At 41.8% G+C, this 23,488-nt stretch overlaps 1 protein-coding gene across 1 annotated transcript in view; it reads right to left on the bottom strand.

Annotated features, from left to right (window-relative positions):
* The window catches only part of LOC306884234 (exportin-5-like), a 125,217-nt gene that overhangs the window by 53,185 nt on the left and 48,544 nt on the right, over positions 1-23,488 (bottom strand). Inside the window, exon 26 of the mRNA XM_079439953.1 lies at positions 17,489-17,535. Within this exon, the coding sequence (XP_079296079.1) occupies positions 17,489-17,535 (47 nt within the window). The remainder of the gene's footprint in view (positions 1-17,488; positions 17,536-23,488) is intronic.

The following is a 23,488-nucleotide window of genomic DNA, read 5'->3' as shown; positions in this document are numbered from 1 at the left end:
TACCATCAGTTCAAACCCGAAAGGGGAACAGAGTCGCATGACAGGCACAGTAATGAAGCTCGTATGTGTTTGCACTAGTGATGTGCGAATGGCGGTTACATCCACGGGGCGGGTGGGTCGGGTAATAAAAAAATGCATTCTGATTATTTGCGGGTGGGTCGTGGGTGGATAAGACAAATCATTAATGATGCAAATATTAACTACATTTTCTAAATAGGCTACAGAAATTGAATAAAGTGTAAATTAACATTAAAGTTATTTAACAAAACATTATTTAGTCAAGAGCAGTGAGGGATTTTTGAGTCTTTTGTTGTTTGATTCACATTAATGACAGACGCTTTATTAGGCTGCTGTCACAAGACTTATTTCACGGATCCAATGCTTAAACACATGCGTTTTCTTTCGCAACTGTTTGCATTAATTTAAGACAAAACAGTGCTTATGAGTATACTCGCCAGGACGACCATTTTGTGTGTATTTGGCCACTTAAGCTCAACAAGATTTGCTTGCAAAGTCAATTTGGTACTCGCAGAGTGCGCTTTGGATGTGACTGAGCGCACAGAAAAGTGTCTTTTGGAGCGTGCGAGTACCGAATGGCTTAAAAAGTGAAAATAATAAATTTTTGTGAAGATGCAACAATGACTGATTAGGAAATTGAGCACTGAAACGCGAGCTAAAGTCTTATCGCAGCATGCGACTCTAGATGCGCCGATGTGAAGAGAAGGTCACAGAGAGAAGACGCGTTACAGCTGAATCACTCACGCTGTTTTCAATGACTGATTTGATGTGATCTGGTTTGTGTGGATTTATTTACTCATCTAACCTATATGCTATATTGAATAAATGTTTTGCAGTAATTTCCCTCATTTTAAAGTTGAAAGCTGCGGGAATTAGTAATGTGATATAGCCTGTGCAATCCCACACTGAAATTCAGGACCTAATTAAACATAATTCTATTATAAAGAGGATTGTGAAACAGATTTCCATGACATTTTTCAAAACATTCTGGGTTTATTTATTTTTCCAAAACTTTCCAGGCCTGGAAATTGCCGTTTTAAATTTCCATGACTTTTCCAGGTTTTTCATGACAATATGAACCCTGAATGTGACGATCGGGTGTGGTTATCTAAATCAGACAAAAATATAGGTACGGGCGGTTGGATAATTTATTAGAAGCTGCAGATTCGGGTGACATTTTAGCTAGTTTGCACACAAGCCGCGATTAAGAAAGCTGACTCCACTCTTATGTGACCTCCTCTCTCTCTCACACACACGAAGCGCAAAACTCTGCATTTGAACGGTCAATAGCTTAAACTAATAACAAAACATACAGTCACTGATTCAGAAGCACCAGATTTGTCATAAAGTCAGAATTACCTCTTCTCCTAGCTTCACCAAACGTTCGTCCATAAAATGCGTTGCTGTTCTGTTTTAAGTAATCTTAATGATTCCTAAATGCATCTACTTTCGGAAGGCCTAATAACTGACCAAAAGTAGGCTATTCTGCCTTAACCAGCTACATTAACTGGCTGTTTGGCTTCACTTGCTTTTGAAAGGGTAATTTATATTATCAATGTTCATGTGTATTATGAAGGCCTGGTCGAGCGCTGATGGTGTGGCGATGGGGACAAGTGTCCCGTCCACAAGGCCAATTACTCACAGGACACCCGCAATGGCATGGAAGCCTTGATGTGCCTCCATCACTTCGTGCCTGGCTAAAGGCATACATATATAATCCGCTGGGTAGAGCGCCACTCTCTCCCGGCGCTGTTCCTCCACCTAATATGGTTTTAATCAACGCTCGCTCAGTAGTAAATAAGACATTTCTGTTGAATGACTTTTTTTCTTTGCATAATCTGGATTTCATGTTTATTACTGAATCATGGATCAAGGATGGCGATCTTATTCCTTTTTCTGAATTGGTGCCGGTTGATTGTACATTTTTTAACTCCCCCTGACAAAATGGACGTGGGGGTGGGTTAGTGACTGTCATAAAAAACTCTCACCGTGCGCAGTGTCGCTCCGTCTCTCTGGATACTTACACCAGTTTTGAATCTCAACTTATCCATCTTGACTGGAACGGTCCTATTTGCCTAGGGCTGATCTATCGTCCTCCACATTTAGTTAAGGACTTTCTTCAGCAATTCACTGACTTCATTGGAAATATTGTCACTAAATTTGATCGGTTTTTATTAATGGGCGATTTTAACGTCCATGTTTGCTGTCAGTCAAACCCTCTCTCGAGGGAATTTCTTAATATAATCGATGCTTTTAATCTGACACAATGGGTTAAAGGTCCAACTCATATTCACGGACACACTTTGGACCTTATCCTCTCCTATGGAGTTGATATTACTGATGTTATTGTCTCTGATTATATGCTCTCCGATCATAAGCCCATTTTATTTTCCATGGGCCTTCCTAGTCTTTCTCATGTTTCCTCTAAAGTGACACCTCTGTCTCGGGTTTATTCACCTCAGTTCAATGTTAACTTTAGTCAGTGTTTCACAAAGTTTCACTCTCATCTACTTTTGGATTCTCCGCTACCAGACTTGGATGCAGACGAACATCTCAGTCTGTTAAATAGTGCTTGGCTTGATGTAATGAATGAAACTGCCCCTTTGAAGCCTTTTAAGCACAAACCCAAATCCGAATTGTGGCATACTGCTGAGACTCGGCTACTAAGGCAAACATGTAGAAAGGCTGAGCGAAAGTGGAAAAAAGACAATTTACACATTTCATTACAGCTGTTCAAAGACAGTTTACTGGCTTATCAGAGAGCCGCCAAATCAGCTAAGGCGACCTATTTCTCCAATTTAATTTTGGAAAATCATTCTAGACCTAAGATTTTGTTTTCTGTCATTAATTCTGTTGTTAACCCCCCGGTAAATACTGTGTCAGTTGCCTCTGTCGCTCTATGTGAAAGCTTCTCGAGGTTTTTTAAGGACAAAGTAAACCCGGACTGGTAACTTATAATTCCTCTACCGAGCTGTCTGTTTTCCCTCCGTTGTCTGCATCTTGGAATGTTTTTGAACTAGTTTCTCTTCACTCACTTAAAGACACTATTGCTAAACTAAAACCATCCTCTTCTCCATATGATGTTATTCATCCTAGATTTCTAAAACAAATTGTTGATTCAGTTGGACCGGGCCTAGTGTCCTTTTTTAATAAGTGTCTTTTAACAGGTGTGGTTCCTGCTTATTTGAAAGTGGCTACTGTCACACCTCACCTCAAGAAGCCTTCACTCGACCTGTCTGTTTTAAAAAAAAATTTATCGCCCTATCTCTGTTCTACCATTTGTTTCAAAGGTTTTGGAAAAGATTGTGTTTTTCCAGCTTCAATCTTTTCTTGCTCTAAACAGTCTGTTTGAACACTTTCAATCTGGTTTTAAGGTTGCTCACAGTACCGAATCAGCCCTCTTGAGAGTGTTAAATGACATCTTCTTAGCCACTGACACAGGGGACTCTGTGGTCCTTGTTCTCTTAGATTTATCAGCTGCTTTTGACACTATCAACCATTCCATATTAATTAATAGACTTGAATCTTGGGTGGGTCTCTCTGGCACAGTTTTAAAGTGGTTTCAGTCATTCCTGTCGGATAGGAAATATGTGGTTAGGCTAGGAGATTTCTTCTCTTCCACTTCATTTTTTTCCTGTGGTCTTCCTCAAGGTTCTGTCTTAGCTCCCACCTTATTTTCACTATATATGCTGCCTCTGGGCTCCATTTTTAGGAAACACGGGATGTCATTTCACTTCTATGCTGATGACACCCAAATTTATCTACCTTTTAAGAAAAACAATCCTATGGCCATGAATGCTCTGTTGTCTTGTTTAGATGAAGTTAAATCTTGGTTATTTCAAAATTTCTTATCTCTAAATGAAGAAAAAACTGAGGTGATAGTTTTCGGTCCATAAGATAATATGAAGGACTCTGATTTTGACCTAGGACCTTTATCTGCTTTTAGGTCCTCACAGGTACGGAACCTGGGTGTTTTGTTGGATGACACGCTAAAATTTGATAAACAAATTTCCACCGTGATTGGATCTAGTTTTTATCAGCTCCGTACACTTGCAAAAATCAAAAATTTTCTCACCGACAAGACTCTGGAGATGGCCGTTCATGCTTTTATTACGTTGCGTCTAGATTATTGTAATTCTTTATATTGTGGCATCTCTAAATCACAAATTGCCCGTCTTCAATTGGTCCAGAACGCTGCTGCTAAGTTTCTTTTAAAAAAGAAAAAAAGGGATCATGTCACTCCGCTCCTGAAGGCCCTTCACTGGTTGCCTATCCAATTTAGAATACACTTCAAAATTTTATTATTTGTTTTTAAATCGTTACATCATCAAGCACCCATTTACCTATCCGAATTGCTCCACCAGTATACCCCTTTGAGAAGTTTGAGATCCTGCGACCAGAACCTCCTCTTAATTCCACACTCTAGACTCAAGCGTAGAGGTGACCGTGCCTTTTCAGTAGTTGGGCCTCGTCTTTGGAATGACTTGCCAGTTGAGATTAGAACGGCCCCTAGTCTGACGATTTTTAAATCACTCTTAAAAACCTATTTGTTTTCAATGGCCTATTAGGTTATATTTTATCTATTCCATTTCTTATTTATGTGTCTTGTTTCCTTTTAATTTTTCTTGTGGATGCTTCCAAGTGTAAAGCACTTTGGTCAGTCTTCTGGCTGTTTTAAATGTGTTATATAAATAAAGTAAACTTGAAACTTGATAATCGGTGGCGTGACGGAGCAGGATATTTGTGACTGAATGAACACACCGCCACACCGAGGTCTTAAGGTCTCTGCACACTGAGTCCGAAATTTTCGCATGCGTTTTTTCGCATTCGCAATCTTAAAAATTCGTCACGCACAGAGACCTTGCACACTGAGTCCGATGCGTTTTAATTAATCCGTTGCGAAAAAAAAAAAAAAAAAAAAAAAAAATCGCAAAACTATACAAAATGTCTTAAAGCAGTGAGGATGATTTTGTTGTCCTCTCTCTTTTTAAAAAAAGAAAAGGGAAATATTGGGTCCATCCAATCCTTAGATTGCGCAGAGAGGAAGGAGAGTTCCACCTCTTTATGAAAGAGCTGCGGGATTATCCCGAGAGATTCAAAGTTTATTTCAGGATGTCAGTGCCTCAGTTTGATACTTTGCTAGCGATACTGAATCCACATATTAAAAAGAAGACCACCAATTTCCGTGAACCAATTTATCCTGAACAGAGACTGTCTGAGGTATGGATACGCCCACAGACACACAACAAACTGCTGCATCGGAAAGGTGCACGCCAGGCATAAAAAAAAATAGGCTACAGCAGTTCTTTATATTCTGTATCTTTGTATTCCGCAATTTGTTTGTCATAAAGTGCTCTGTGCTGCAAGACGAAGTGTATTAATTTGTCTGACACGATTTTGGATTTCGCTTGTACGGTGGCTCTGAATTGTCAAAACACCTTCTCAAAGCATCTCAAAATGCTTTATACGGATGCGAAAAACGCAAAAAAAATCGAACCCGATCCGAATTTTTTTTTGACGGACGAAAATTTCGGAGGCAGTGTGCAAACGTGATTGACAAAACGTGAGGTCGTATTTATTTTTCAACGTGCGAAAATTTCGGACGAAAAATTCGGACTCAGTGTGCAATGGCCTTTACTCAGCCCATATCCATCCTCAACCACCTCCAGAAAACTCCCAACAGAATAAAAACGGAGAGCCGCCAGCAGCTGAATTTCAGGGCTTAGGGGGTAGCTCCGGCGAGTTTGTCTTGAGAAAGTTGGACCACCAAATGCAAAAGCTGCTGAATTTGCTCCCGTGGCAGGCAAAATTTTTTGTAGCATTTTATCTTCTGACATGGAAGCCAGGGGACTAAAGTTTTATTTTATGAAATACTGCACATACACTTACTGGTTCCGCGGACGCAGCCGTCTTTGATTTAGGACAACTATTCGCTGTCTCGCTGCCTCTCTCCTCCAGGCCAGCATGGGCTGCCCCTTCTAACCCCTGGTTATCTGATGTTCTTCGTGAGAATCGGACCAAACTCAGAGTGGCAGAAACAAAATGGCGCAAATCAATCTATCCGTCGGACCGGAGTAGGTATCAGTCTTTGCTTTCATCTTTCTCTACTGAAGTCCACACTGCCAAATCACATTTCCACAACAAGATCAACAGCGCTCCAGACACGCATAATCTCTTCAGAACATTTCATTCTCTCCTCTGGCCCCCTCCTCCACCTCCCACCACTTTGATAACCGCTGACGACTTTGCCACTTTTTTCACAGACAAAACTAGAACAATCAGTAACCAGTTCTCAACTCCACAGGACCTCCAATCAACCACATCCAATGCTCTAACACCCATCTTCTCCTTCTGTCCCCTCACCGAGGCAGAAGTATCCAAACTTCTCCTCTCCAGCCATCCTACAACATGCCCTCTCGACCCAATCCCCTCACACCTTCTCCAAACAATCTCTCCCACACTCTTACCGGCACTCACACACATTATCAACACATCTCTCCTCACAGGCATCTTCCCCACAGCATTCAAGCAGGCTCGGGTAACCCCACTGCTCAAAACATTTGCATTAAACACTTCTCTTTTAGAAAACTACAGACCTGTCTCTCTCCTTCCATTCATAGGGAAAACACTCGAACGAGTTGTCTTCAACCAGCTCTCATGGTTTCTTTCACAGTACAACAAACTGGATGCTAAACAGTCAGGTTTCAGGAGTGGCCATTCAACAGAGACTGCGCTACTCTTAGTCACTGAAGCCCTGTGAATTGCAAAGGCCGATTCCAAATCATCAGTCCTCATTCTGCTGGATCATTCTGCTGCTTTTGACACTGTCAATCATCAGATTCTCCTGTCTACCCTCTCATCACTGGGATTCCACTTCGCTGGTTTGAATCCTATCTCACCGGTAGATCTTTCAAGGTGGCCTGGGGAGGGGAGGTATCCAAACCACATCAACTGGTCACTGGAGTTCCTCAGGGATCGGTTCTTGGACCCCTCCTCTTCTCCACATACACTACATCACTGGGTCCCATCATACATGCACATGGCTTCTCCTATCACTGCTACACCGATGACACGCGCTCTATCTCTCTTTTCAACCAGATGACCCAACGGTACCTGCACGGATCTCAGGCTGCCTGGCGGACATCTCGGCATGGATGAAAGAACATCACCTACAGCTCAACCTGGCAAAGACGGAACTTCTTGTCTTCCCTGCCACTCCGACTCTACAGCATGACTTCACGATTCAGTTAGGCTCATCAATGATTACCCCATCAACTTCGGTCAGAAATCTTGGTGTAATCTTTGATGACCAGCTGACCTTCAAAGAACACATTGCAAAGACTGCTCGATCCTGCAGGTTTGCACTACAGAAAGATCAGGCCCTTTCTGACAAAGCATGCTGCACAACTTCTTGTCCAGGCCCTTGTCATTTCTAGACTAGACTACTGCAATGCTCTTCTGGCTGGTCTGACATCAAACACAATCAAACCTCTACAAATGATTCAGAATGCAGCGGCACGACTGATCTTCAATGAGCCCAAAAGAGCGCATGTTACACCTCTCTTCATCTCCTTGCACTGGCTACCAGTGGCAGCTCGCATCAAGTTCAAGACACTGATACTTGCATACAGAACTACCACAGGCTCAGCACCCTCCTACTTCCACACACTATTACGAACCTACATCCCCTCCAGACGTCTGAGATCTGCTAGTGAGCGACGCCTTGTGGTACCATCACAGAGAGGCTCAAAATCACTCGCCAGAACATTCTCGTTCACCATTCCTGACTGGTGGAATAATCTTCCCACCCCTATCCGGAATGCTGGATCCCTGTCAATCTTCAAGCAACAACTGAAAACTCATCTCTTTCGGCAGTACTTGACTTCATCCTAAACTAAAAAAAAAAAAAAAAAATCTATCTTTCTCTCCCTCCCTTACTAGCTTGTACTTATTTGAACAATGACTGAGACTTGGTGTTACGAGCACTTCCTCTGTCTGATTGCCTCTTCAAGATGAATTGCTTTTTGTATTCCCCAATTGTAAGTCACTTTGGATAAAAGCGTCTGCCAAATGACTAAATGTAAATGTAAATATAGTTTGACCAAACTCCCCATCACATTCATTCCCTTTAAATAGACTCCTAATTATGTGCTTCCTAATGATTTGCCAGCCGATGTGCCTTTGTATATTATAATGGAAAAACTAACAAGCATCAGTATAAAAACATTTTTTTTTTTTTTTGCATAAAAACACTTCAATTAATTGAACACTGGGTGTATTACAACTTTAGATTTGTAATATTTATGTGGTTCTGCACTTTGTCTTGCCACAGAATTACAATCGTATCAACTGAAATGTGAAGAAGCTTTTTGCACAGTGGTGGCCACTAGCGGAGTGAACTGTGAACAGTGCTAAGTTATAGCTAAGAGTGGTCCAGACCAACCTTACGAAAGAATGACTTACAGAAGGTATACTTAACTAAGAATGTTTCGGGAAAGACGTATTAACGATAAGGTACAGCTTAAGGTGCAACTTAAGAATGACATAGCGTTGGTATCTGGTTAAGAAGGTTTCGGCAAACGCAGCCCTGGTCAGTTAAGTAGCAGAGGGGGTTGTTAATCAGTTTCAGCTGCTTTGGTGTTAATGAAATTAACAACAGGTGCACTAGATGTGCAACAATTAGACGACCCCCAAAACAGGAATAGTTTTACAGGTGGAGGCCACTAACATTTTTTTCCCCTATTCATCTTGTCTGACTGTTTTTCACTAGTTTTGTATTTGGCTAGGGTCAGTGTCACTACTGGTAGCATAAGGCGATACCTGGACCCTACAGAGGTTGCACAGGCAGTCCAACTCCTCGAGGAGGGCGCATCAATACATGCCATTGCCAGAAGGTTTGTTGTGTCTCCCAGCACAGTCTCAAGAGCAAGGAGGAGATTCCAGGAGAGAGGCAGTTACTCTAGGAGAGCTGTAGAAGGTCCTTAACCCATCAGCAGGACTGGGATCTGCTCCTTTGTGCAAGGAGGAACAGGATGAGTACTGCCAGAGCCCTACAAAATGACCTCCAAGCAAGCCACTGGTGTGAATGTCACTGACCAAACAATCAGAAACAGACTTCATGAGGGTGGCCTGAGGGCCCAATGTCCTCTAGTGGGCCCTGTACTCACTGCCTGGCACCGTGGAGCTCGACTGGCATTTGCCATTGAACACCAGAATTGGCAGGTCCACCACTGGTACCCTGTGCTTTTCACAGATGAGAGCAGGTTCACCCTGAGCACATGTGACAGACGTGAAAGGGTCTGGAAAAGCCGTGGAGAACGTTGCATGACTGGTTTGGTGTTAGTGTATAACATAGTATAAAGCACTATGTAAATAAAGGTGACTTGACTTGCTTCTATATTCTTTCTATAGCTTTAATCTGTAAAAACATAGCTCAGATTTCTTGTTATTTGTACAGTAAATCACACAACAGCTCTTTCATGTTTTAGATGCGTTTTCATAGCATTCAAGCTTAACACTAACTCCGATAAACGTTCTGATGATTTCCTGGTTTTATGAAGTCCTTCCCTCAGAAATACACAATGGGCTCAGATTGGTTAGCTGGCCCAGTGTGTTGTGACTCACTAAACCGCCTAGTGCGTGTGCAGAAACATCACGCCCTACACATCACATTTGTAAATGCTACTGCTTATGTTAGATTCTAATATCAGCTTCTATAATCAGAATTAAAGGTGCCATAGGTGATTGTCTTCAGAAACATTTTTTTGTTATTCTGGTTGAAAATAGCTTCACATCCTGATTGCAATCATTAAGTTAAATGGTCTAAATGTATTTATCTGTATTTATATATTCTGTGCAAGGTGTAGGCCCAAGAAACGTTCGTCCAATCAAAATTGGCTTTCCTACCTGCCTGTCAACATATGAATTAGCATACCTCTGCGCACCCTGTTCGCGCAGACATGATACGTCATCAGCGTGTTCACGCACTGCAGGCAAAGCAAGAATGTCAGGCAAACATCAACAACCCGATCTTCCTTCCTGGTATTGTAGTACTTTTACTATCTGTACTATAAAGTTTTCTCACCAGTGAATGACACGATGTAGCACAGCGGTTCCCAATTCCAGTCCTTGCGCCCCCCGCTTTGCATATTTTGCACGTCTCGCTTAGTTAACACACTTGATTCAGATAACCAGCTCATTAGACGAGAGCTACGTGCATGAACTGTTTGACATTGATTGACATTCTCCCTACACAGTGTTCATTGCTCCCTACTCCCTGAGCAGGGAAAATCCGTTGAATGTATTTCACTTCGGAACATTCATTCACAGATTGCGCTGAGCAGCATCTTCACACACAGACGAAACTTACTAGAGAAGTGTGAAGTGTGACATAATATACCTCTGTAAATGAATACAATTTAAATTCACGTCTCGCACACTTTAATGCCATTTGTATGGAACATATACGCTCACTTTGAACTGGAATCAAGGCAGAATATCTGGTGATGTCCACTTCGCAGGGCACCTATGACTTACGGTTGAATAGAACAACCGTTGGACTTGATAAGATATTCAGTACATATGAAATGTGCAGAGTGGGGAGGGCGCTTTACATGTTACCCTTGGGAGATATTATCAGGAGACATGGTGTCAGTTTTCACTGTTATGCTGATGATACGGTTGTTCGGTTCTGTTCAGGTTGTTCTATTCAACGGTTCTATTCAGGTTGTTCTATTCAACGGTTGTTCTATTCAAGATAACTCAACATGGCGGCGCGCACAGACGAATGCGCGCTTAAAGCGGCTTCTCTCTCTCAAGACAGAACGGTGTTTTCGTGTTTTTTGTAAGTTGCAATGTTTTTTTACATCTTCGTCACGTCTACCTGTCTTTAAGCGCGCATACGTGAGTTTCTACTCGATGTCGGCAGAATCAAATTTTTTGAGTTAAACTCTGCGCACGCCGAAGAGCTGCAGGACCTCGGTCTGCTCAGAAAGCCCACTCCATCACCGACCCACACTACTGCATCTCGCCCACAGCGGAGGCGCTACAAGCGGCGTGAGAGGAAGCAGAAGAGGGGTAAGTGCGGAGGTATCCGAGCTAAGCTAGCGGCCAACCCACACAAGCCAGCTATCCCCACCATCGTACTGGCGAACGTACGCTCTTTGGACAATAAACTGGACTACATCCGACTACTTCGCTCGACTCAGAGGACTGTAAGAGACTGTTGTGTTTTTGTGTTTACGAAAACATGGCTTAACAACAGTGTACCGGACTGCGCCATACAGCTCGACCAGCTAACATGCTATCGAGCTGACAGAGCTCTCGTCGAGGGAGGTAAGATCCGCGGCGGCGGGCTGTGTGTTTACATCAATGATGCATGGTGCCGCAACGCTTTTGTGGTCTGCAAACACTGCTCACCCTTGGTGGAGTTTATGATTATTAAGTGCCGGCCGTTCTATCTACCGAGGGAATATACAGCCATACTGCTCGTTGCTGTATACATCCCTCTCAGCTCCAACAACAACAACAGGAGTGAGGAACTAAATGATCTGTACCAGCACACCAGTGAGCAGCAGACAGCCCATCCAGATGCTTTTCTCATCTTGGCTGGGGATTTCAACCACGCAGATTTAAAGAGTAGTGTTCCCAAAAATACATCAACACATAGACTTTCCAACAAGGGGAAAAAAATACTCTGGACTTTGTTTACACCACCCAGAGAGGAGCTTACAAGGCCCTCCCCCCTCCCCCACCTCGGAGCCTCAGACCACATCACTGTCATGCTAATGCCTGCATACAGACCGCTCGTTAAAGCCATCAAACCAATACACAAACGGATACAAGTGTGGCCGGAAGGGTCGTCTGAACCACTTCAAGACTGTTTTGACACCACTGACTGGAATATGTTTAAACAGGCTGCCACATACAACAACACTACAGACCTCCAAGAGTACTCAGAGACTGTCACTGCCTACATCACCAAGTGCATTGATGATGTAACGGTCACAAAGTCCATCATTGTCAGGTCCGACCAGAAGCCGTGGATGACAGGGGAAGTCTACAGACTTCTGAAGGCTTGGAACGCTGCCTTTAGAGCTGGAGATGAGGAGGGCCAGATAGGGCCAACCTTTCCCGCGGCATCAAAGAGGCCAAGAGACAGTACTCCAGGAGGATAGCTCATCGTTTCAGCGACAGCAGAGACACTCGGAGCCTGTGGCAGGGGATACAGGCCATCACGGACTACAAGCCCCCACCACAGACCTGTGACAGCACCATCCCCCTGCTGAACGAGCTGAACGCCTTCTTTGCTCGCTTTGAGGCACAAAACAGCACCACTGCACAGAAGACTCCACCTCCTCCCGGCGACCAGGTGATGACGCTGTCCCCGGACAGTGTGAGGAGATCCCTCAGCAGGATCAATGCACGCAAAGCTCCGGGTCCTGACAACATTCCTGGGCGTGGACTGTGCAGTGGAACTCACTGATGTCTTCACAGACATCTTCACCATCTCGCTAAATCAGGCCGTTGTTCCCACATGCTTCAAAGCTACCACCATCATTCCAGTCCCGAAGAAGTCATCTCCATCCTGCTTCAATGACTACCGTCCAATAGCACTCACTCCTATTCTCATGAAGTGCTTTGAAGTCATGCACCACAACAAGTCTGCCCCCCCCCCCTCCCTGGACCCCTTCTAGTTTGCATATAGGTCCAACCGCTCGACCAATGATGCCATCGGCACTGCCCTCCACCCAGCCCTCACACATCTGGACAAAAAAGACACATATGTCAGGATGCTGTTCATAGACTTCAGTTCAGCATTCAACACAATCATCCCTCAACAGCTCACTCACAGACTGGTCCAGCTGAGGCTCAACACCTCTCTGTGCAACTGGCTGTTGGACGTGCGCTTCCAACGCATCCTGCCGCAAGTCACTTCAACGCATAGTGAGAGCAGCTGAGAAGATCGTTGGAGTCTTTCTCCCCTCCCTCCAGGACATTTACAGCACCCGTCTCACCCGCAAAGTCCTCCGCATTGCAGGTGATCTCACCCACCCGACACACAGCTTCTTCAGTCTGCTGCCATGGAGTCTCCAGGCGAGGACCAGCAGACTGAAGGACAGCTTCATACATCAGGCTGTCAGGAAGCTGAACTCCCTCCCGTCCTTGCCCCCCCTCCCCTCTTTTACCCCATGCAACACTGAACACTGATACTGCAACCCCCCCCCCCCACCCACCCACTTAAAAACGGTGACCAGCACCTGTCACTTGTGCAGCATTGGACTGATCACTACCTCATCCAGCATTGACTGCAAACTACCTCTTCGGATAGTCTGAGAAAAAGACTATTCTTTTGTCACTTTAACAGACTGATAAGCTCTTCTTGCACTACACATATCTGCACAGTTTTGTTTTATTTAACTGGTTTGCACTATTCTGCCATGTACCTTATGCCACTTTATCTATCGCTTTCTTTATTTTTCTACAAATGTCCTCATTTGTATATCTGTATAGTTTATGTACATATGTTTAAACTGTATTTATCCGTATTTGAACATCTACTGTCAGTGTCTTAAATGTTAACTGTATGCACCAAGGATCTGAGAGTAACGCAATTTCAATTCTCTGTACATGTGGAAGAATTGACAAAAAAGCAGACTTGACTTGACTTGATCTATACTCAGCTCTATATTTCTTCGTGGCCCAGTGAAACATACCAAATTGAGAAACTAATGGAATGCATAGTCGATATAAAAAAAACTGGATGACGAGTAACTTCTTACTGCTAAATTCTGAAAAAACAGAGGTGTTCATTTTCAGACCTAAAAACCCCACATGTAATAACCTAGAGCACTATCTAACACTTGACGGCTGCTCTGTCAATTATTCTTCATCATTTAGGAACCTAGGTGTGCTGTTTGATAGCAATCTTTCATTTGAAAGCCATGTTTCTAGCATCTGTAAAACTGCGTTTTTCCATCTCAAAAACATATCAAAATTGTGACCTATGCTCTCAATGTCAAATGCAGAAATACTAATTCATGCGTTTATGACCTCAAGGTTAGACTATTGTAATGCTTTATTGGGTGGTTGTTCTGCACGCTTGATCAACAAATTACAGTTGGTCCAAAATGCAGCAGCAGCATTGGCTCCCCATCAAACATCATATAGATTTTAAAATCTTGTTAATTACTTATAAAGCCCTGAATGGTTTAGCTCCTCAGTACTTGAGTGAGCTCTTATCACATTATAGTACTCCACGTCTGCTGCGTTCTCAAAACTCTGGCCATTTGATAATACCTAGAATATCAAAATTGACTGCGGGCGGCAGATCCTTTTCCTATTTAGCACCCAAAATCTGGAACAATCTACCAAATACTGCTCGGGAGGCAGACACACTCTGTCAGTTTAAATCTAGATTAAAGACACATTTTTTTAACCTGGCTTACACATAACACACTAATACACTTCTATTATTCAAATCCGTTAAAGGATTGTTAGGCTGCATTAATTAGATTAACCGGAACCAGGAACACTCCCCATAAAACATGATGTACTCGTTACATCATAAGAAGAACGGCATCTACACTAATATTTGTCTGTTTCTATTCTGTTTCTCAGTCCGTGTCCGGATCAGATGGTGGACCGGCACTGGGATATGATGTATGTGGCCCTGATCGTCGGCGTAGGCCGGACACCTGGATGAGCCCCGGGGACATATCCCCAGTCACCGTAGCCACCAAATCCGGTCTGTATCCAGCCCAGATGGTCACTGCAGTCACCAGATCCAGTCCGTATCCAGATCAGATGGTGGATCAGCAATCAGAGACGACCTCTACAGCCCTGAACGTCAGCGGAGACCAGGACACCGAGATGAGCGCCAGAGACCGATCCCCAGTGAGGACCCCGCCACTTAGACAGCCATCGGGAAAGACCACTGGAACCAATTGAGTCCTTACAATCTGACTTTGCTGCAGTTGGAATTGAACTGCTGGTTCGTTTGGCCAGAGGAGAACTGGCCCCCCGACTGAGCCTGGTTTCTCCCAAGGTTTTTTTTTCTGTCGCCTCTGGCTTGCTTAGTTGGGGACACTTCATTCATTCACTTCACTTCATTTCCAGTGATATCGTCGACCTGATTGCAAAGACACTATTTAAACTGAACTGAGCTGGATGATGACATCACTGAATTCAATAATGAAATGCCTTTAACTGAAAATCTTTTTTTTATTATTTTTTAAATCTTTTCATTTTATATTATTAACACACTATTTTCCTTTTTTGATATTGTGCAGTTGCTTTGACACAATTTACATTGTTAAAAGCGCTATATAAATAAAGGTGACTTGACTTGACTGTAATTGGAAACCGTTGATGTAGCCTATTGTAGTAATTTATAGTGTTGTTTTTGGTGGCCTGTTTTAATTTTAGTTTTAGTCTAGTTTTTATTAATTTTAGTCACGTTCATACTCTTTTTAGTCTAGTCAAGTTTCAGTCAACTAAAAGTCTGAGCATTTTAGTCTTATTTTAGTCAGAATTAACCATGACTATATTCGTCTAGTTTTAGTCAATTTTCTTTTAGCCAAACCCATTTCAAACAAGATATCTTATTATATTATAGTTACCTTATAGACTCAAGAATACATCCATTCCAGACACGGAAGACGCTCAAAATTTGAAATTTGAATTTACAACATTTATTTTACCAACCAAACAAGATAACATGTTTTTTGTCCTCTCCTAAATAATGCCGCGAGTGGGGCTTGAGGAAGTGACGTCGCCTGTGTCTGCGCAGTGCGACCTGTTACAGCCTCTGAAGTGAGACACAGGAAACAGAAATACTGCAAAATAATAATGGGCGCGTTCGACTTGAAGAGGCGCTGCGCAGAATGATCAGTGTATGACATCAAAGTACCGCGAGAGAGATAAGAGAGCAGACGGATCCTTATGCTTTCGAATCGCTCTCGCGGTAATCTGATGTCTAAACTGATCATTCTGCGCAGCGCCGCTTCAAGTTGAACGCGCCTAATAATAACGCTACTAAACGAGACGAAATAACGTTATAACATTTAGTTTCTTCTCGTTTTGGTCAATGTAAATTAAGAGACATTTTAGCATAGTTTTTATTTTGTAAACCACATTTATTTGTCAACAATATTGCATTATACATTTAATTATAGTCATCGTCACATGACCATATTTAGTCATAATTTTCGTTGACGAAAGCAACACTAGCAATTTAATGTTGTCTCTGGTATTCTGCTCTTTGAGCGTATGTGCGTTCAGGGGGCGTGTCTTTGGACGGCGATTGCAGGGAGGGTGGAACATTCGCTTTCAGTGCTATCAGGCTAAAGTTAGCATTTTCCGAGATCTCCTATTGCACCTTTAAGAACAGCTGCTTTACAACATTGATTTTGAAACTTGTGAATCCATTAGAATCATTAGAAGACAGAATCGCGATTCATATACGAATAGATTTTTTCAAGCACCCCTAGTTTTGATAGCAGGCAACAACTCTTCCTCTTCTCTAAAGCAGTGCAACATGGCCTCGCCCCCTTTGTTGCATGCTGCCGGGGGAGGGTTTATGTAAATTTCTGGGTTTTGTGAGGTCACCAACCCAGAAAGTAGCTCATTTAAAATTTTTACATTTTAAAAGACAATATCTCCGTTTGCACTGAAGTTGCAATGTTGTGGGAAAGTCGTGGCCTAATGGTTAGAGAGTCGGACTCGTAACCCAAAGGTCGCGGGTTTGAGTCTCGGTATCGACAGGGATTGTAGGTGGGGGGAGTGAATGTACAGCGCTCTCTTCCACCTTCAATACCACGACTGAGGTGCCCTTGAGCAAGGCACAGAGCCCCCAACTGCCCCGGGCCCCGCAGCATAAATGGCTGCCCACTGCTCCAGGTGTGTGTTCACAGTATGTGTGTCTGTTCACTGCTGTGTGTGTGCACTTAGGATGGGTTAAATGCAGAGCACAAATTCCGAGTATGGGTCACCATACTTGGCCACATGTCATGTCACTTTCACTTTTTTCACTAGTAACTTTGCAGATATTGTTTATGCTCAAACAGCAACAATTACACACTAACTAAAGTTAAAAAAGTGAAATCACAATCAACCACCCCTTTAAATGATATTTTGATAGATAATTCATCTGGTTAATGATTTAATGCAATAGCACTGCTGTAGTTTATAACAACTTCCAAAAGCAAAATGTTACTTCTTCACTGACAAGAAAGCTAATTCCTAGTCACATTAGAACATCTTAGTTTTATCATCAATATATACATTTTCTACAGATATGTCCAGGCTTGCAGTCTATCATTAAACTTAAGAGTTACAGCAAGCCAGGGGTGTTACACAATAAATGTGAAAAGAAATTTATTGTGTAAAAAGAAAGTGTATAAATTTTCAGAACTGTACACAACACAATATGCATACAAATATTGATAGTATTAACAGTAAAATGTCTTACCACAGACTGGTCCGTTGGTTGATGATCTGCCACCGAAAGTTCAGTCTCTGTTTTCAACAAAGTAAAAAATAGGAGATTAGGCAAATCCTGTACTGCAGTCAATATTGTTTTTTGGTAATTTACAGGAGTGACAACTGCATTCTACAACTGGATTAATTTCCAAAAAATTCAGGTAGTCACACCAGCATTTACAAAAATTCTATGCAGTGTGCACAGAACTGAACTGAACAACCAGTTGTTAATGACATCTCAGAGTAGTGTCTCTCTTTTGTTTGAGTTGTGCAAGAAATCATAAGGAACAAGGTATGTCTTAAAACTCTGTTTTGTCAGATCTTGCTAGAGCCAAAAAAAAAAAAAAAACCCTGCAAAAAAAAGAAAAAAAAAAAAAAGAAAAAAAAAAATACCAAGAACAAACTTAAATCCAAATGCTTTATCTTGAAAATAAGCCAAATAACAAAATATCGTGACCTGCACCTACCTACTTTTTAACTCCATAAACTGGATCACATTTTAAGCCAATCCCAAACATGAAGCCTTAAAAATGCCAAACTTCGACTGTCGACAGTGGTGTATTTTTCATTTATTTTTTTAGTCAAAAATAGAGGATAACTTGCAAATTTGCCATATGACAGAACGTTGCTGTGGTTACCATGGTGTCAATGATATCTATTTCGAGAGTATATTCTGTTCAGTACACACAAAACAATTTAGGAGATTCACTCCCGTATTTAAATGTGATTGTTTTGTGTGTACATGCCCTGAATGATGTAACAACAGTGAAGTCAAACAGTCTTTGTGGCCTATAAAACCTCCAAATTTCAGAGTAGTGGTGTGCAAAAATGAAAACAGTGATCTCTTAATATTTACTGGGATTTTGTTAAAACTGGTAATTAGACAATATTTTGTATTTGTGCTAGAACCTAACTGGTTTATGCCTGTCATGGAGAGCTGATTCCCGAAGTTTTGCCAATTATGTGCAATGGTTAGTTTTATAGCAGTGACAAATTAATGTAATTTAAATTTACATTACATTACATAAAGGATCCACGCCCCAATTTTTAATTATTTTTTTTCCAGGAGCAATTTTACCTTTAAATAGGCTATTGTGTCTCACCTAGATGTATGCATTTTTTTATGCAACATTCTTAAAGCAAATTTAATTAAAATACTAAGAATCTACATTACTGTTAAACAACAACAAACAACAATGTAATATTAAAATATGAAATAATGCATGAAATTATACTTAAATATGAAACAATTCACTAGAAGGTTGCAACAGGTAACTGTCTTAATAGGTGAGTTTCTGAGTCATCTGAATTCATTTGTAGTGAACAGCACATTCCAGGGCCCAGTTTCTGGCAGGACTGACCCCCTCTCAAACCATAATAATGGACAAAGGTTTGTTGCAGTTTGACTGGATCTTGGTGGACTAATATTAGCAAACTGTCCAACGCCATCAGATAGAGATGCTAGGACAACAGTCAGAAATCTCTTAGAGGGCAAGAAGGCAAGCATAGGACTTCTCATTGGTTAAAGTGCAGTTTCTGCCCTTCACCCACCCAGAGACCGAAGATTATCAACTTTGTTTACAAAAAATCCTCACACATCTTTTGAGTAGCCTCAAGGCAATTAGTAGGAGCAGGAAAAGTCACTTCGTATAAAATAAAATATTAGGCTTGTTTCAGTTCTTAATTATATTTTAGAAATATTTTGCTTTTACAACCTTCACAATTGACTGAAAATTTGTCAAAGCTTCTCCTTAGATATCAAATGATACTTGCAGCCTATCCTTCCTCCATTTTCGCTCAGCCCTTCTGCAAATATTCCTTGAAGTACGGATTTCCACGGCTGCAATTGTTTTTTGATTCCCTGCATTTTAAGGGTGCAATCTCATCTAAAATTTCTGCACAAACCAAATTAAAAGAATTAAAATACCCATCCACACCAAGGTCCGGAGAAGAAGACTAAGTCATGACAAAATTATGAGGCTAAAAAGGCCTCTGAAAATGTATCAACAGTTGAAGTAATTATAAAACGTGTGAAGTTGCCAGACCTATTGCTTACTATATTCAGTGAAGGAAATGCAGCATCAAAACAAACAAACAGATGATCAGAAAAACAAGCATAATTTACCACAACATTAGTAATAGAGAGGCCCAAAGACAATACAAGATCAAGAGTATGGCCAGCTCTATGAGTAGATCCTGACACAAACTGAGTAAAATTAAATGAATCGATCAACTGCAAAAATTCACTAGCCAATGGCTTAGAGGGACAGCACACGTGTATATTAAAATCACCAAGTATATACCAAGTGTCTCTCAACAGAGTTTGGCAGCAATGTCTCTAGTTAGAGTGTAGGGTGACCATACGTGTCATTTTTCCCGGATGACAGATTCCCCAGAGACAGATCCCCAGTGAAGACCTTGTCACCTAGACGGCCATCGGGACAAGACCTCGGGAACCAGATGAGTCCTCAACACAAACTGCTGTTTCGTCTGGCCAGATGAGAACTGGCCCCCCGACTGAGCCTGGTTTCTCCCAAGTTTTTTTGTCCATTCTGTCACTGATGGAGTTTTGGTTCCTTGCCGCTGTCGCCTCTGGCTTGCTTAGTTGTGGACACTTCATTTCCAGCGATATCGTCGACTAGATTGAACAGATACTATTTAAACTGAACTGAACTGGACGATGACATCATTGAATTCAATAATAAAATGCCTTTAACTGGAAATTGAGTGTTTAATCTTGTCATTTTACATTATTGACACACTATTTTCCTATTTTGATACAGGAAAGTTGCTTTGACACAATCTGTATTGGCTTGACTTGTAAAACCGTTTAATGCACTGGGAGTTCCAAGTCAGTTTAATCACCATTCCATATTAATGCGCTGCTTAAATTGATGGACACAAACCCACACATATCACTCACGCACACACAGACACACAGAGAGAGAGGTCAGAGATCATATTTGCAGATTGCGCTGCACGCGCACACACACAAACATGTTAACACTGCCCGTGACTTTTATTAATAGAGACTGAAGATTAACCATCACAATAAAGAGTTAGCAGATATTAATCAGAAAGTTTACTAATACTTTAATGAGAGTTTGTTGACATCTAGGTGAAAAGTAATGCTGCAATCACGCCATGTTCACAACACGTGACGCTCAACTCTGTGCTGTTCAGTCTTCTGACTGGGGATTATTGGTTTCTATAGCGGCAGTCAAAAAAAATGAACCCGCGACCTCGTGAAAGAATGTTACTGGCAGTTGTAAAACACAACATTTGTATGCTGCTAAATATTGCAGAACACAAAGTGTGTCAGGTAAAAATAATTACTAACGTTTGTTTGTTATTATTAATGGTGTTATTGCCAACCTAAAAAAAAACAACAACAAAATAATAACAGCATGAACACTTCCATAATGTTTTTATGTTATAGTTCAGTATAGTATTTATATATGTAGTAGGGTTGTGCTCGACTAAGGATTTTTCTGGTCGACTAGTAGGCGTTCATTTTTAGCATTGGTCGACTAATCGCATGTTTATTAATAAACCAATTAAATCATTATTATGAGCCTTTAATTGCCTACATAGGCTAATAAGCGCTCAAGTACACACAAAGCCTGCCAGAGCGCACCGCAGAAGTAATGATTATGAATGTGTCAGGGAAAAAAAAAAACAGTAAGGAGACTTAAAATGAAAACAACGAAAGCACGCAAGTTTATTAAAATGTTAAGAGATGAACTCTGCGACACTGACTCGTCATCTCCGCAGTAGTGGACACGCCGGTATGCATGTTTCATACGGATTACATAATCAGAGAATATTTGTTTTCCATTTGAATTGGTTCATTTGAAGACATTTCACCCTCTATAATTATTATTATTTTTTTTATGTCTGTAAGGTAAAGATATAGGCGATATAGGATATAAGATATAGTTTCTCGCTCAAGTTCACAGACCGAGACGACAGAAAGTGGATCCTGTTTGCTTTCATTATTTCACAAAAGCATGATTTGTTATTGTGAGTGCACACAAATAAACGTAGAGTCTTTTCAGATTTGAAAGATGTATTACTCTTATCTGATTGACCAAAAATGCCCAGCATTTTAAGAGCAGGTGAATGCACCGGCGCCTCCATCTGTCCTGCATTGAGCGCGCTACTCACACTCCGCACAGACTCTATAGCGCACATTTCGCTAGGATAACATTAGATTGAGCGGCCATTTAAAGTTTCTAATACTGAAATATTTCAGATGATAAGCCATATTTGAGGTCGATGAATGATAGGCAAGCGTTTGGATGTCCTGCCTGATGTACTGTATTACCATAGACTAGCCGTTAATGATCTGTTAGTCAAGGACTGCGTGATTTCACCTGTGGATTTTATTTAATTTTTTTCTGCGACTAATCGACTAATACAATTTTGGTCGACTAACAATTAGTTGACGATTAGGGGGCAGCCGTAATATTTTAGTGTATTTTCCCCTTTTTTAGAGCAGTAATAGCTTTCTTTGAAAGCACCACCATTTAGTTCCGCATAAGGTGCAGTGGTCACGTGGTAGAAGCCGTAGCTCTAAGAAAACTCCCAGTTCACAAGCTCTAATTACGAGTTCTATGAGGACGTGAATGCTTTTTACAAGTTGGTATCTCCTAATTACAGTAATTACAATTATGCCGAACTCATCCACGTCCTGTCAAAGGCGGTAGAGGATCTGGGCCTCGAGTGTTCGACTCCAGAAGAGCCCGCCCACAGCCTGTTAGACGAGTGGTACCTGACGGGAAGCCGTCAACAGTCCTCTCACCAACACTGTTCATGCCTGCAGGTCATGACGAAGTCACCAAGACGTGGCGCACCCCCTACTCAGCCGAGTAAATCCCTCTCTCACCACCATTGATGATACCAGCTAGTTTTTTTTAAGATCAGTGCAAAAGACACTAAAAATACTCTGTTAATTTTGGTCACACAAATAAGTGTTATACATCAATCGAAACTGTTAAGTGTCTACTTTGTGTACACTCACAATTACAACAAAACTTTGTGGTTTTGGGAAAAACAAACTGGATGCTCTCTCTGTCTTCTCCATCTCCGCGAACTGCTTTTAGAAACACGTCACTAATATGAAGTGTAACTCAGTGAATTCTCAACACAGAAACATGGAAGGTATATCTATAGAAAGCTTGAAGTGTCTGCTTTTACATTTACATTTATTCATTTAGCTGACGCTTTTATCCAAAGCGACTTACAATTGCTATATATGTCAGAGGTCGCACGCCTCTGGAGCAACTAGGGGGTTAAGTGTCTTGCTCAGGGACACATTGGTGTCTCACAGTGGATTCGAACCCTGGTCTCTCACACCAAAGGCACGTGTCTTATCCACTGCGCCGTCACCACCCCTTTTAAATGAAGCCTTGTCGAAAACAAACATTCTGTGATAAAGTTATCCGTATGAAACCAACACGATGTTCAGTCTGTCCCGTCTAACTCATTATTTCTAATGCGATCCCGCCCCCTTGCTGCACGAGCCGTTCATATGTAAATAACCATGTGAGCCGCGTGCTCATGGAGATGCCCAACATAAAGAGTTAGGAGTAGGGTTGGTTATCGAGTTCGATACTTTTTAGGCACCGACCGAATTGCCTCGATACCACAGAGTATCGAAAAACGTCTTGTCGTTCGGTACCAAATTTCGATACCTAAGGGGTTAATCTCATTAACGTCAGTGAGCCAATAAGCCTGCAGCACTAGGTGTGCTTGACTAGAAGTGACGCGGTGCTGATTGATCAGTGTTTGACATCCGCGAGAGCAATTCGAAAGCATACGGAGCAGTCTGCTCTCTTTATCGCGCAGTTTCACTTACTTGACACAGACTGAAGCTCGCGTGACATTTCAGCGTCTGCCGTCTCACTAAATGAGGACATAAACACATGAACAACAGCTCTAGAACTGCTCAGAGTCACTTCATGAGCATTTTACCGTTTGATTTGAG

The sequence above is a fragment of the Barbus barbus genome, assembly GCF_936440315.1.
Source record: "Barbus barbus genome assembly, chromosome: 18".
NCBI classification, from domain to species: domain Eukaryota; kingdom Metazoa; phylum Chordata; class Actinopteri; order Cypriniformes; family Cyprinidae; genus Barbus; species Barbus barbus.
The sequence above is the reverse complement of the archived record's forward strand: the minus strand, read 5'-3'. Positions and strand labels throughout refer to the sequence as shown.